This window comes from Crocuta crocuta, unplaced genomic scaffold (assembly GCF_008692635.1).
Source record: "Crocuta crocuta isolate KB4526 unplaced genomic scaffold, BGI_CrCroc_1.0 scaffold131, whole genome shotgun sequence".
In the NCBI taxonomy this organism is placed as follows: Eukaryota; Metazoa; Chordata; class Mammalia; order Carnivora; family Hyaenidae; genus Crocuta; species Crocuta crocuta.
The window spans coordinates 13900139-13916402 of NW_027528977.1; the positions used below are offsets into that span (position 1 = coordinate 13900139).

At 40.7% G+C, this 16264-nt stretch overlaps 1 protein-coding gene across 4 annotated transcripts in view; it reads left to right on the forward strand.

Annotated features, from left to right (window-relative positions):
• The window catches only part of FBXW11 (F-box and WD repeat domain containing 11), a 120512-nt gene that overhangs the window by 93035 nt on the left and 11213 nt on the right, over positions 1 to 16264 (forward strand). For all 4 annotated transcript variants that reach the window (XM_077757327.1, XM_077757329.1, XM_077757326.1 and 1 more), the window contains 5 exons: positions 5554 to 5691; positions 9779 to 9897; positions 11124 to 11373; positions 13980 to 14098; positions 15957 to 16067. In XM_077757327.1, the coding sequence (XP_077613453.1) occupies positions 5554 to 5691; positions 9779 to 9897; positions 11124 to 11373; positions 13980 to 14098; positions 15957 to 16067 (737 nt within the window). The remainder of the gene's footprint in view (positions 1 to 5553; positions 5692 to 9778; positions 9898 to 11123; positions 11374 to 13979; positions 14099 to 15956; positions 16068 to 16264) is intronic.

The following is a 16264-nucleotide window of genomic DNA, read 5'->3' on the forward strand; positions in this document are numbered from 1 at the left end:
GCAGCATGTCATAATTATGGGTACCCTCTTTTGAGCCCTTGCAGTAAACCATAAACTATGTTGTCTGACTTACAGAGATTATTGCATTTAATTCTTACAACAAGTACATATTATCCCCTTCTGTAATACAGGGAAAGTGAGATAAGAGAAGAGATGGGAATTGAATGGAGGTCTGTTTAGCTTTAGGCTTAGTGTGTTGTTTGTTGTTTTCAAAGTGCAAAATTTAGGGAGTGAAGGAGAAAGAGGTATGATGGAACATGCTTATGGACTTTTCAAGGTGATCTCATCTCTCCCCAGTTGTGTGAGTACTCAGCATCCTTGACTGTTGAAAAAAGGGTATGAGTTAAGATAAGACTAATGGGCCTCGTTTTAGTCTAGTTATGGTAAAGGTACTATTTTAAAGGGTTATAATTGTAATAAGCACATTGCCAAAAGATAAGTTACAGCCTAAACATCAAGTGGGTGTTTGTGCCCCCTGCCCAGTTGCCCCTATAGCTGCAGAGTCTCCGTGTGGTTCCTGTGGACTTTGCCAAGTTGCCAGCACATAACACCTTCTTCTCTTCCTTTTCTTGCTCTACTTTGACAGCGTTGTGTCATCTGTCTCTTCGTAGATTTGACTCTGATGTGCAGATGACCTTGCCCTTCTACATTGACCCATCATAAATTGGCTAATTTTTAAGGGAAAAAAAAAAAAGAAAGAAAAGAAAACCTAGCTTGGTGTGGCCAACTTCCATTATTGAGGAAATGAAGATATGAGAAATGAAGTCTGGGGAGAATAAATAAGAATTCTTAACTTTCTGCAAAGGTTCATTTCTCATGGGTGTTCTTGCCACACAGAGAGAGGGGGGTTAGAGTACCTCTGGGTTGAAAAGGAATTCCTGGAAAACCTGAGGCACATTCCTCAGAGAAGCAGCCGTATTTCCTCTACTATCTAGAGTCTCAGTTGTTCTGCTCCCTGTTAATGGTAAGCTTACTATTAGGTACTTTGCTGCAGTGATTTAATTTAACCCTGAAATGATCGAAACAGTCTTAGTCCAAAGCTCATGCTCATTTTGGTCTGCGATGCCCCCAAGTGTCTCTCAGCAGAGAGGTGGGAGTTGTTACAATAGACTTACTCAACCAGAATTCTGTGTCCTGAACTTGGATTTTTCTCTGTTGCCATCGGAGTAGTGTAAACTCTTCCATGTAATGTGCCCTTTCCCTCTTTGTATTCACTGGATTAAAGCCTTTGAAGCACTCTCCTTGGAACAGACTACTGGTAAAATGATGGTGTGTTGTATCGCACCTTTTAATAAACCACATTTTATTCAGGGAAAGTGGGAAGCTTTTTTGTGGTTTGCAAACTTGATATTAATATTGTCCTGACCAGAAAATGCTGAAACTTGCCCACCCACCCAGTTGTGTTTAGGCTTCTAAAAATAATGTTATTCCTCCATACTCAGACATCTGTTTTCACTCTATTGCCAATTTAAATGCCGCTGTATACTCTGTGTATCATGGCTACTTTCCCAGTATTTTTAAAATTTGCACAGGGTAAGGGGATTTTACAAGTTCTCAAAAACACGAAATATTCCTCTACAGTAGCCACACCACATGATGTCTAAGTGAAATGGCAGGTATCTGCATAATTAAAGAGGTGCACCTGTGTATGCCCTGGATCCCTGTGGCTGGAGCTCATAGCCGAAATGCACTGGAAGGTTCAGCCCCTTCCCAGGAATGGTTAGGGAGGGCTCAGGGCTAGCAGCATTAACTACCAGCCCAGACCGAGCCAGCCATTCCTGACATCTTGGTGAGAAGATTTTGTTGGTCACAGCCTGCTCCTTTTGGTCTGTGCTCTCCACAAATGAGGAAGAGCATCACTGCTACCATTTGTAGGCACTGTGATGAGCACTTTACGTGCGTGATCTCGTTTGACCCTTATGAGAGTTCTGAGGAAGTAGATCTTCTTTTCCCCATTTTTACAGAGGAGGAAACTGCAGCTCAAACAGTCCCAACTCATTTGCCAAAGCTTGCTCACTGACCTAGGTATTTTCTGCACCACAGTGGGCTGCCTTCCATTTTTAAGGGTCTAGTATTTTATTTTTTATTTATTTTTTTAGAGACCTGGCTTATAAGCATTCTAGTAAGAGTTGAGGTTGTCGAATATGGTGGTAGGTAGTATTTTGGGCAGGCCTAGTCAGCAGGATGTGCTGCTTTCTTTTCTGGGTGGCCCAGGGGATTGAGAAGAGTAGAGTGTCAGGAGTCACATGAGATCGGTGTGCAGCAAAACCATCTGCTCCCTGATCTGGGTTAGTGTCCCTTTCCTGGCAGTTGGAAACAAACCACTTATTTAGTGATTCAGGAACTTAATCTTTTTTTTTTTTTTTTTTTTTTTAACACAGCCATAAGTGGGAGCTTCCTAAAATGACCCATCAGGAATGACCTGGCAGACCTTTTCTTTTAAAATTCAGAAATGTATTTTAGGAAAATTAGGCTCTTTTCTGAAGCTTGAGAAGCTAAGCCATTTCCTATTCCGTAACTTCCATTCAACTTAGAACAAGAGCCTGTTATCTGGCAGAGCTTCGGAGAGGTCCTGGCCTCCATTTCTGGTGTGAGCGCCAGAGACAGAGGGTATGGGCCGGGCTGTCATGTCAGGCCGTGCTCTCTGTGCAGACATCGCAGGGCATGGGTGCACCCCAGGCTGACTGCCGCCTCATCCTGCCTCCTCTCTGGTCCTCTCTGCTGTATTTTTAGGTTTTTAGGTCTAGTAAGAGATTGTAATCAAGTCAGCCCATTCTAGAAACCATTTCCACTAGAGGGAGAGCATATAGGAAATTCCATTTGGCATGAAGATTCTTTTAAAAAATTTTTTAATATATATATTTTAATGTTTGTTATTATTGAGACAGAAACACAGCATGCGTGGGGGAGGGCCAGGGAGAGAGGCAGACACAGAATCCAAAACAGGCCCCAGGCTCTGAGTTGTCAGCACAGTGCCTGACGTGGGGCTTGAACCCGTGAACCGCGAGATCAGGACCTGACCTGAGCCGAAGTCGGACGCTCAACCTACTGAGCCACCTCCCCTGAAGATTCTTCTACTTTCTTTTTTTACGTTATATTTTTTTCCAGTCTCCCTTGTGATAGTAAATACTTTTCCCTTGCATTGAAATATATAAGGTAACAAAACCTGCTTTACTGATATTTTAAAGCAAATGTTTATGTTTTATAACTAAAAGCAGTTATACGAATTTTAAAAATGACACCTGATATTAATATGTAAGGCATGTTACGTATTCAGCTTGGTAACGCTTGGCTGTATGTGGACTCCTGCATTCTGCAGCAGCTCTCTGGGCCCCTCCCTGCAGGCTGTGACCTGACTGTCGGTAACCACTGCCAAGAGTCACTGGCCATGAGGAAGACTTGTTACCAGTACATCTTTCTCCCAAGTCAGCTTTTTCCTGGTATACTTAGCATGCTGAGGTGGCTCAGTCACTGTCTAAAAATATGTTTGTTCTCTAAATGATTCTAAGCATTGAGTTCAGTTTAAGCCTTTTTTCGGGACCCCTTTTCTAAAAGTCATTTATATACTCAGATCTGTTGATCTACGTTGGTAGCAGTAGCAGAGGTGGGGTGAATTATTATTATTATTATTACTGTTATTACTATTACTATTATTATTATTATTATTCGGTTTTGGAATGTTCTTTATTTCTGACATTTCACAAACTTACTGGAGATGCTGCTGCTGGCTAAGAAGCTCTGACTTGGTAGTAGACGGGCACATGAGCGTTTCCTCACTCCTGGCATCTCCATGGCACCTCCTCGCTTTCGCGTGGGTGTTAGAAATACGCGATCCTGCCCTCTCCCAAGGCCATACATAGGAGCTCTTTGAGGCCAGGGATTATATTTCCAGGCTCCTGTGCTAAGGCCACAAATGATGAAACATTTTCCTTTTTAGGTATATGTGTATCACTATCTCCAACCTTCCATTTCTTTTTCTGTAAAAGGAGGACAGTAATTTCGGCTTAAGAGTTGGGATGATTAAGTTAGCTATAAAATATTTAAGTTACATCGCATAGTGTTGTGAAAGCACAGTACCTGGCACATAACATTCAGTAAATGTGAACATTTCAGAGCTTAAGAAGCACACTGCCTGCAGCAGAAGAGGAAATTCAGTTTTCACATGTCAGCAGAGCTAGTAATTAAGTGCATATTGTCAATGAAGATGAGATTTATCACCTTTCTTCAGCAGAGCAACTAATTAAACTTTTAGCTACTCAGATAATTAACTACTCAGAGATAATCTTTCAGGCTATACCCTGAACTCAGGTGTAACCAATTATTTTAGTCCCCAAAGTCCCCTAATTTCAAGGATTCGGAGTGGACGCTTGGGTTGTTCTTAGTAGAAACATTATGCTCTTTGATCCTAAAAATGCCTCATGTCTACTACCAAAGCTTAGGTCTTCTAGTGCCCTGGGCATGACCCAACCCACTTTCTCATTAAACTTTGCCCACTGGTCTGAGGCCACAGTACTGTTTATCTCCTGTAAGTGCCCTACAGCACTTAGAGTTTTAATCACTCATTCGGCACTCATATTTTATCTGGGATTGTTACCGATCCTATGTTTTGTGTTCACTGCCTCAATAGCTAGGACTATACTTCTTTACAGACACTGCATATTTAAGTGGAGAAGCATGGACTCAGTGTCAGGAAGAACTGGGTATAATTTCCATCTAGTCTGGTTATGTAGTTTTGTGGCCTCAGGAAATTAAACTCTTCCCTTGTTTGTAAAAGGAAAGTGATAAGAACTTCCTTCCAAGGTTAGTGTGTGGATCACTTAACCAGATGAACACCTTTCGAGTCCATCCGGTTCCACATACTCTGTGCCTAGATACCTGTGTGCCGGGAGTGGTAGCTCCCTTGAAAGCAGTGTGCTTCCTGTTCTTTTAATCCCTGGCACCTAGCACAGTCAGTATATGGAATAAAGTAGCATCTCAGTAAATGTTGCATGAATGATGAAAGAATGAGAATCCAGGGCCCAGATGTGCCATTCTTACTCTAAAGAACCTTTCAGTCTAGCTAATGATTAAAAATGGATAACAAATAAAATTCTGTAGTAATTAACAGGCAGTAGTTGTTTGATATCTTTTCTCAGTGATTAAGACAATGCTTTGGATGGATACATAGATTGTCTACGCTTATTGTTGTCTTTTGCTAAATATTTTAATTGGCATTAGAGAGTGACCCAGTGAGTTACTGTTTATTTGTATATTTTGGGTGCAAATGGCATTCTTTAAGCATATTGAGTTCTGTCTAGGCTATTTTTTTTTCAAACCTAACTCAAACTCATTGGAAATCCTATGACGGTTGCCAGATAGTCAGGGAGCTTTTGACAAAAAACACTGCTGGGCTAATGTCTTACTTGGAAAAGAGCATGATTCCTATCCACAGACAGTTATGCAAACCAAGATGGGGTATCTGGTATGCTGTTCCTGGACACAACACCAGAGTCTGAAGCCTAATAGAATAGTCGATTCACAAGAACTCATCTGTTGCCTCCTTTTCCCCCCCAGACTATAGAATCTAACTGGCGGTGTGGACGACACAACTTGCAGAGGATTCAGTGCCGCTCTGAAAATAGTAAAGGTGTCTACTGTTTACAGTATGATGATGAAAAAATTATCAGTGGCCTACGAGATAATTCTATTAAGGTGAATGACTGTATTTTGTATGTATTCTTTTTAGAATTGTGGTGATGTGTTAGATACTAGATTACTGAATCTCTCCACTTACTCTGGATTGTTTTTATCTGTGCCCCTTCATCTTGGCAGCTCTCAGTGTGGTTCTCAAGAACCACAGGGTATTTCCCGAGACTTAACACTGCACCCCTGGACTGTCTCACTTCTTATCCTTCTCTAAGCACATTTACACTCTCTGTTCTGTGTTTAGGTGCACACGGAAGATATCTCAGTATCACGGGGCTCTTGCTGACTTTGCTAGCTGGTGGAAGTGTTGCTGCCTTGCCTGTAAATCACAGTCATTACCTTTTATGGGTGCTGATGAAGGCTCAAATGATAACACAGAAGAATGATAGGACAATTTATATTTATATGTTTTAATTCACTCTTCAATAGTAGATAAGCTGGACCACTTCTCTGTTTTTAATGTTCGGCAGCTGATCTGACAGATTTTGTTTTACATTGTGTATAGCTTATTTTCTCATATTTAAGAAAACATTGCAGTTTTTTTTTAAGTTACAGATTACATACAGGAAAATTCACTCTTTTTGTTGTAAAGTTATATGAGTTTTGACAAGCACAAAGAATTGTGTAACTGTAACAAAAATCAAGATATAGAGCAGTTCCATCATCCCCAGCCCTTCCCTTATTCAGCCCCTTTGTGTTCAGCTCTTCCCCCTAGACGCTGGGCTTTTAAAATGTATTTCTTATTTAATTAATTGTTTGAAAAAAATTAAGTTTATTTATTTTTGAGAGAGAGAGCACACAAGAGTGCAAGCGAGCATACTTGCTCATGTGAGTGGGGGAGGGGCAGAGAGAGAGAGAGGGAGACTGAGAATCCCAAGCAGGCTCCGTGCTGTTAATGCAGAACCCTACTTGGGGCTCGAACTCATGAATCCGTGAGATCATGACCTGAGCCGAAAACAGGAGTTGGATGCTGAGCCACTCAGGCACTTCAACCTTTCTTTTTTCTATTCTTATAATTTTGCCTTTTAGAGAATGTTCTATAAATGGTTTCACACAGTATGTAGCTTTTTGAGTTTGGTTTCTTACACTTAGCATCTTATACTTAGATGAGATTCATCTCCTTTGTTACATTTAGTGGTAGTTGATTCCCTTTTCTTGCTTAGTAGCAGTCTACTTTCTGGTGCACCTCAGTGTGTTTATCCATCTACCTGTTGAAGGACATTTGTGTTTCCAGTTTTTACAATTATGAATAAAGCCACTAGAAACATGTATGCAAGTTTTTATGAGAACATACATTTTCAGTTCACTTGAGTAAAAAGGTAGAAGTGGAATTGTTGACTCATAGTAAGTATCTGTATTTCTTGCTAAGAAATGGCCAAGCTGGTTTTCAAAGTGGCTTTATACCATTTTACATTCCTATCAATAAGGTATGAGAGTTCCCTTTGTAATGCAACCTTGTCAGCCTTTGGTATTCTCAGGCTGATATTTGCCATTCTAATATGTAGACATACATCATTTTGATTTAAATTTACATTTCCTCAACGACTGATGATCATACGCATCTTTCACTTGCTTATTTGCCATCTGTATATTTGCTGGGGAAGTATCCGAATCTTTTGTCCATTTTAAAAATGGGTTCTTTGTTTTAATATTGTTGAACTTTGAGAATTCTTTACATATTCTGAATACAGATTCTTTTAAAAAATATTTTTTTTTATTTTTGAGAGAGCACAAGTAGGGGAGGGGCAGATAGAGGGGGACAGAGGATCTGAAGTGGGCTCTCTGCTGACAGCAGCTAGCCCAGTGTTGGACTTGAACTGATGAATCACGAGATCATGACCTGAGCTGAAGTTGGATGCTCAATTGACTGAGCCACTAGGTGCCCCTGCATACACATCCTTTTTTAAGATAGGTTTTGCAAATGTTTTCTTCCAGTCTTGTCTTTTCATTTTCTCAATAATGTCTTTCATAGACCAAGAGATTTTGATTTTGATGAAGTATAGTGTACCATTTTTTCTTTTATGGATCATGCTTTTTTAATTTTAAAGTTCATTTATTTTGAGAGTGTGTGAAAGTGGAAGAGGGACAGAGAGAGAAGGAGAGAGAATCCCAAGTAGGCTCTGTACTGTCAGTGTAGGGCTGACACAGGGCTCCATCCCATGAACTGTGAGATCATGACCTGAGCTCAAATCAAGAGCCGGATGCTCTGCCGATTGAGCCATCTAGGTGCCTCACTTTCATGGATCATGCTTTTGATGACATACCTAGCAAGTCTTTCACTGAGCTTTTTGGATCTGTAAATTTATGTCTTTCGTTCACCAAATTTCAAAAGTCTTTGGCTATTATTTTTTCAAATATTTTTTCTGCCCCATTTTCTTTTTTTCTCCTTCTGAGACTCTAATTACATAAATAGTAGATCTTTTGTTATTGTCTTACATTTTCTCCAGTCTTTTAACCCTTCTTTTCTGGATAATTTCTATTAGTCTGTCCTCAAGTTGACTGCATGCTGTATCTCCTTCTTAGAAATTCATAGGATAGAGTAGCACATAAAGACTCTGAGAAGGTCTGCAGGAGAGAGACACTCAGTGTTTCCCAGCTTCCAAAATATATTTGACCCCAGAACCCTATTTTTATGTAGTACTTATCAATTGCCCTGATAACCTGTGGCCATAAGTATACTCTAGAAAGAGTGACATATGTTACTATTTAATTTGGACAATTATCTTTTAAGGAATAGTAGGAATGGTTTATAAGGGTGGGGGAGGGGGGTCGCCAGGGTGGCTCAGTTGGTTAAGTGTCCAGCTCTTGATTTCGGCTCAGGTCATGATTTCACAGTTCATGGGTTCAAAGCTGCGTCAGGCTCCATGCTAACAAGGTGGAGCCTGCTTGGAACTCTCTCTCCCCTTTTCTCTCTACCTCTCCCACATGGGTGCACGTGCTCTCTCTCTCTCTCTCTCTCTCTCTCTCAAAATAAATAAATAAACCTTAAAAATAAAAGAGTGGTTTATAAGGACCTTATCAGAGCATAGGCTGGCCACAGGCTTGCATGTCATTTACATTGGATGTGTTTCTAAAAGAGTTCTGTTAATAGAGGCACACCACGTTTAAAATAGGCATACATTTGATTTATAAGACACAAACAGTAGAGCAGAGATGCATTTAAGAGAGATCATCTAGACCAGTGGTTGGAAACCTTTTGTACTTCATTCTGTACCAGTCCTGGATCTCTTACCACTCTTTCAAAATAGCTGTGTTCCTAATGGGTCAGAAATGAGAAGCAACCTTGCTGTTGTAGAAAGATAGTTCAATGTCTCACTTTGGCTAATTGCAGTATACTTGAGGGATGCTGCAAATTATGACAGTATGATTTTACAAGGGAAGAAACAGGTTTGCACAATCTATTTTTAACAATTCAGTCTTTAAAAAAATGATTTCCTATCCCCTATTATATGTGGAGCGTATTGAAAACTTGGGAACCACTGGAAAGATCAAAAGAAGATAGAAAAAGAGCATTCAGAGAACACCAGTTATTATTAACATTATCTTTCCTTTTTCATCTATTTTTTCTTTAAATATATTATCACCATATAGATGGCTTTCATTCTGTTTTTTAAAAAACATAACTGTAATACAGCATTATATTCTCTCATTGAAAACTTTTCATAGTTTACTTTGAAATTTTTCTGAAATGTCGAACATTTTTCATTAAAAAAATTTTTTTTTTTTGTAATTAATCATAATGGGTTAAGGGGATGCATTTTTAAAGGCTCTTAGTAGATATTGTCACATCATTTTCCAGAGGGTGAGCCAACATTTTTCAAGGTTTATTTAAAAATTCCCTTTATAAGGCTGTTAAATACAATGAGTACAAAAGTTGGAGGGACAAAGTAAACAAAATAATGCATCTGTTTTGGAAGTTATTCAATATTGTCTCTTTTTTTGTCCTTTTGCACCTGTTTGAAGTTTCACTGCTCTTATTTATTGTAACACAGGTTTGTTTTTATTTTATGATTCAGAAAGTAAGGTAAGACAAAAACATTTATCAGAAGGTGAGATACTAAATCACTGTTTGTGGTTGATCTTGTCTAAATAGATTTGGGATAAAACCAGCTTGGAATGTTTGAAAGTGTTAACGGGACACACTGGCTCTGTCCTTTGTCTCCAGTATGATGAACGTGTCATTGTGACTGGTTCTTCAGACTCCACAGTGAGGTGAGTGATTTGGCTTCGCTGGTCTGAACTTGTATATCTTCTGTGCGAAGGCTGAGAGTGCACCCTTTCCTGGGATGAGCACACACATACTTTGTATATGTTTTATATGTGTATTTCAAAACCAATTCAGGTGTGGGTTTATTTGAACAAAGCAGGCCAACTTTTATTAAGTGGGTCCTTTCCCATTGTTGTATGTTATAGAGCTGGAGATGTACTTTCCTATAGAAGCACATTACCTAGCATTAGGCTAGCTTTCTCCTGGGGGACCATGCTCCAGACATTGGGAAAAGTCACCAGCATGCTTAGTGCCTTATCTCTGGCTCAGTGCTTCTCAGGCACTACTTCTGCCACAGTAGCCTGCAAATTTCCTCCTATCCTCTGTGTGAACTTGCATTCTTAGGAGACAGGGTTTACAGAAAAGCTGTGGTGTGAAAGGGCTGCCCCTAGGAACCTTATATGTCATGGATGAAGTAGCTGCCATATTGCCTTTGTCCATAAAGCGATTGGGTAAATAGACACATGTGGGAATTGATGAGATGTCATGACTTACAGTCTGTAGTTTGCAATGGATAAATAATGGACTTTGAGACCTATCAGAGGTCAAAAAGAACCTTAAGCTTGGAAACTGTCCTCAATTCTCCAACTACCAAGCCTCCTTCCCCTGTCATCTCATACTCACTGTGAGCCCACTTACGTGAAGAATCATTTTGTTGTCATCACCATCCCTGATTACCTGATGTTAAATAAACCTCAACCTGGACAGAGCCAGAATTGGCCACCTTTCTTCCTTTTTTTTTTTTAAGCTTATTTATTTATTTAGAGAGATCAAGAGAGAGTGAATGGGGGAAGGGCATAGAGAGAGGGAGAGAGAGAGATCCCAAGCAAGCTCCGCACTGTCAGTGCAGAGCCCAGTGTGGGGGCTCAAACTAATGAACTGTGAGATCATGACCTGAGCTTAAATCAAGAGTAAGACGCTTAACCTATTGAGCTACCTGGGCACCCCCATAATTGGCCTTTTTTTGAAACCCTCTCAGTGCTTCTCAGCAGATAGAATAATTGCTTCTGAGGGCTCCTTTCAAGCATGGCCTTAGGTGTGAGGTCCCACTCACCAGATACAAGTGAAGCTTACATCTCTCTAGCTACTACTAAGAATGGGCCCAGGGCACAGACACTAAATTCCTCCTGGTTGTGTCAGTAATTACGCATTGTGCCTTTCTGTTCTCTAGAGTCTGGGATGTCAACACGGGTGAAGTTCTGAACACACTGATCCACCACAATGAGGCTGTGCTTCACTTACGCTTCAGCAATGGACTCATGGTGACCTGTTCCAAGGATCGCTCCATCGCTGTGTGGGACATGGCTTCTGCTACGGACATCACTCTACGCCGTGTCCTTGTTGGCCACCGTGCTGCCGTCAATGTAGTAGACTTTGATGATAAATACATCGTGTCTGCCTCTGGTGACAGAACCATCAAAGTAAGTATGTCTACTAGTCATAACTCTGCTTACTCCTGTGCCTTTTAAAACATGGAGGAAGCAGAGGTGGCTTTTACCAACTTGGTAGTGGGCAAGATCTGTATTCTCCTTCACCTGTGCTTGATTTATTCACTTAATTTTGAGAACAACCTGCCATGCCATAGACCCTAGACTGGATACTGGAGATACGAGAATGAGTAAGGCCCATCCCTGCCTTCAGGAAGCTCAGCGTGTGGTGGGTGGCAGGCATGAGGCAAACGGTTACGTAGTCCACGGTGAGTCATAGGATGTGGGTAAATGCAGGTCTGATTCCGATATCCATTTTAACTTTATAAAATTTTAGCTTTGAGATGCAGTTCATATACCCTGAGTTTCACCACTTAAAAGCATGCGGTCCAGTGACCTTTAATATAGTTACAGTGTTAGCCATCACTAGTTTCAGAACATTTTCAATCCCCTCTGGAAACACCTTAAACCCATTGATAGTCAACCCCTGTTCTCTTCTTCTGGTCCTTAGCAATCACTGATCTGTTTTATATGCATGGATTTGCCTCTTCTAAATGTTTCATATGAAAGTAATCATATGATATGTGGCCTTTTCTGTTGGGCTTCTTGCACTTAGTGTAGTGGTTTCATGGCTCCTCCATGAATATCATAGCATGTGTCAATCCTTCATTCGTTCTGATGAATGAATAAAATTCCACTGCGTGGATGTACCACGTTGTTTATCCATTCATCAGTTGATGGACATTTTGGTTGTTTGCACTTTTTATTTGTTACACATAATGCTGCCATAAACATTTGTGTATATGTTTTTGCACAGATAAAAATTTTCAGTTCTCTTGGGGTGCCTGGGTGGCTCCGTCGGTTAATCATCCAGCGTCGGCTCAGGTCATCTCACGGTTTGTGGATTCAAGCCCCGTGTCGGGCTCTGTGCTGACAGCCAGCTCAGAGCCCAGAGACTGCTTCTCATTCTACGTCTCCCACTCTCTATGACCCTCCCCTGCTCACGCTCTCTCTCTCTCTCTCAGAAATAATAAAACATTAAAATGAAAAAAAAATTTTTTTTCAGTTCTCTTGAAATGTTAACTCTGGGTTCAATATTTTGAGGAGCTACCAAACGTTATCCAGAGTGGCCACGCCATTTTAAAATCCCACCAGCATTGTGTGAGCATTTGAATTTGGATCAAAAAACCTTCTTTTTATGACCAGCACTAGGTAGCATTCTAGTATCTAGTATCTAGCCCTGCAAATCACAGAGGCAGCATCAAACTTTAGATTAAGTGGTCTGGAAGTTGAACAAGTAGGGTTTGAATGCAGTAATTCACTTACCACTCAGTCAGACCAGTTGGACCAAGATCACTGCCTGGAAGTCCAGAGGGCCTGGGCCTTTTTACGGAGCAGCTGTTGCATAATACCAGCCTGGAGGATTTCTCCGTCTCCTTGCCAGCACTTGTTATTTTCTGTCTTGTTTATCACAGCCATGCTACTAGTCCCGCAGTGGGGTCTCTGGTTTGGATTTCCATTTCCCTTGGGACCAGTGATTTTGAGCATCTTTTCAGTGCTTATTGGCCATTTTTATTTCTTCTTTGGAGAAACATCTATTTCTTAAAAAATGGGATTATTTGGGGGTTTTTGCTTTTTCTTTTTTCTTTTTACTGTTTAGTTACAAAACTTCTTTATATATTCTGATTACAAGTACCTTATCAGGTGAATGATACTTGCAAATATTTTCGTCCATCCTGTGGCTTCTCTTTTCACTGCCTTGATGATGTTCTTTGACACACAGACAACTTTAATTTTGGTGAAGTGCAGATTATCAATTTTTGTCTTTTGTTGTCTATGCTCTTATTGTCATGTCTGAGAAACCATTGCCTAATCCAAGATCACAAAGACTTACTCCTGTGTTTTCTTCTGAGAGTTTCCTAGATTCAGCTCTCAAATTTAGGCCTTTGGCTTATTCTGAGTTATAGTTTTGTATATTGTGTGAGTTAGGGGTCCGACTTCATTCTTCTGCATGTGGAGATCTAGTTATCCCATTCAGCTACAAATGCAGCTGGTAAAATAATTCAGGACACTCTGGTTGCTTTGCATCTCCTTCTTTGGCTTGTAATATATTAAGTGTGTCTGTGAACATCTAAGCCTTGCAGATGGTTTCACAAAGGAGGGATTATTTATTCCACATACATAATATTAGGAGTGATGTGTCAAAACAAATGGAGCTGTTCAAGAAACTATGCTGGAAAAGAGGAAGATGTGAAAGGTGAAACTTTTTCACATCAGTTACATTGGATTTGACGTGTCAGCTGGCACGGAAACACACTCTTCCCTCCAGGCAAGTGAATGTCTGAAGCATCCAGGAGATGTTCTCTCTGTGAATATCTCAAGGTTTGGAGACTTCACAGCTTCCCTCTCTGTTTCATTCCTGTTTTATCACTCTGCAGCCAGGAAAACTGTATGCCGGCCAGTCTGTCCCCCAGCCTCTGAACCAGATTTCATAATCAAGTCTTTTGGTCATTCTTAGAAGCTCTGATATTTTTAAAACGGTATATTGTGAGAGGGCTTTTTTGCATTTATTCTTAAAATGTTATCAATTGGTTCTCTAGGTCTGGAGCACAAGTACCTGTGAATTTGTTCGTACTCTGAATGGGCACAAGCGAGGCATTGCCTGTCTCCAGTACAGGGATCGGCTGGTTGTTAGTGGATCATCAGATAATACCATAAGGTGAGTGGAAGTTGGGGTGCTGACAGAGCAGGCTGATTTTTGCTCTAGTTTTGCCTCCTCTCCCAGTCCTGATGTTCAAAAGACTCAGCGCCTTTGGGGATACTTCATGTACGAAAACTCTAGGTAACTTGTGTTAATCTGTTTGGTCCTGCATACCGAAGTGGACAAACTGATTCCTCCGATACACACGTCTTATAACATACGCTCCACCTGAGATCCCTTAACACCACAGCCCCTTGGGACAGAGGATGCCCCAGCCTGATTCTACTTTCCCTTCCCTGTGAGCGCCTGTCTTGCTCACTTGCAGGTGGGAGGAATGTACTTGATTTATCTGTGTCTTACCCAAGACTGCTCTACAGACTCATCCACTCCTATTTCAGGTTTTCATCTCCTTTTTTTCTTCCCAACACTCAGGGTCCTTGCTTTCTAATAAACCTTGACTGTCCATAGACACTTTATTTGTTAAGAACTTTCCTTAAATGTCTGTTTACTGATCCCAAGTCATTTTTCCATTGTCCCAACATTTGCTAGTAGCTGTTTTATAACCAAATTCTTAAATGTTGGAGCAAAATAAAGATTGGTTTCAAGATGGGTTTTAAAAGAAAGAAGGAAGGAAGGAGAGAACAAAACAGCAGTAAAGCTGAAATCGCTGCAAGTTTTCTTTATCATTTTAAGTTTTAAGATATTATAGAAGTCAGTTGAGAACCTGAGTCTTGGTGGTTCTCTTATATCCATCATGCTTTATATTAATATTTCATCAGTAAACAGCCCTTAACTTTTCTCACTGGAATCTCTGGGATTTTACAAAACCCTAATGTATATTCCTTTATAGTTTATAGAGGGGAGCCACTTTGGAGTCAGTGGCAGTGCTGAATGGCTCTGCTCACAGTAGATTAGAGAAGCTGCCATCACTGACACTGAAGAGAAGATTTGCTGAGGGTGGCTGTGGTAAAATATTCATTGGGTATATGGTGAGAGCTACTGGTAGAGAGGCTAAGAAAAACTTGTTACGGAATTAGTTTGCTAACTTTGTTTTGTACATGTTAGCTTGCCATTAAGATTTATTTTTACGAACACTGTAGAAAAATCAATGATGACAGAAAAATTTAAAGATCTTCATTTTCAGAATTGTCCTATAAATCATATAGTGAGAAAAAAGCTGAGCATAGTGTATGGGTTTGTGTTTTTGACATGCTTCATATACCCAATGAGAGACTCCTACTGTGACCGTGTGAACTGGACAACCCTAGTGTGCAGTAATATCTAGGAGGGATATCCCTAACCCTCACCAGGAAAGGAAGACCATTATGCGGGTCCACTGGTTCTAACTTCAGTGGGTCTCACGGACGCCAGGCTGGAGGTGCCTGGGGTGGAAGCCTAACCCCCTGGCTGTGAATATTGTATCTTTCCCCTCCGCTGCAGCCCCCACACATACATGCCTTTTCTTCTCTCCTGCCTGCAATCCCTATCTCCCCCAGAAAAATCCTTCCTAGACCATTTGGCTACATGGTTTCATCAATTCGACATCAAAAGAATGCCTAAGAACTAAATATAACTGAAGTTTCTTGTTTGTTGATCTTATTTAAATAGTAATACATGCATGTGATTAATAAAGGTTTCTAATTGAGTAAAAGAAAATACAATGAGAAGTAAGTCTTCTACCCAAATTAGTGCTTTAAAATATACAAGTGGTATAAATGTACATGCATATCTTTCTCTGTGTACAGTGTAGACTGGGAATGAGATAGAAAAAAAGTTCAAGAGAGTGAAAGTCATGTATGGGGCAGATAGGAGGAACTCGGGATGGTGTGAATTATGTGTGGGAAATTGTTTCACAGAGCTCTGTTTCACATTCAAGGCTATGGGATATCGAATGTGGTGCCTGTTTAAGAGTCCTTGAGGGACATGAAGAGTTGGTCCGATGCATCCGGTTTGATAACAAGAGGATTGTCAGTGGGGCCTATGATGGGTACGTATTTCAGGTTCCTAAGTGCACTGCTGTCACCGTGTCTGCAGGAAAAAGGAGTGCTGTGTATTAGCGGCTGTGTGTGTGTGTGAGCTCAGTGCCCGGTCCTTTCTGTGTGCTGGTGGATGGCACTTGTAACTATACCGCTTGATCAAGCAAGGCCACTCCAGCCCAGAAGGATGAGCAGTCTTGTCCCAAGT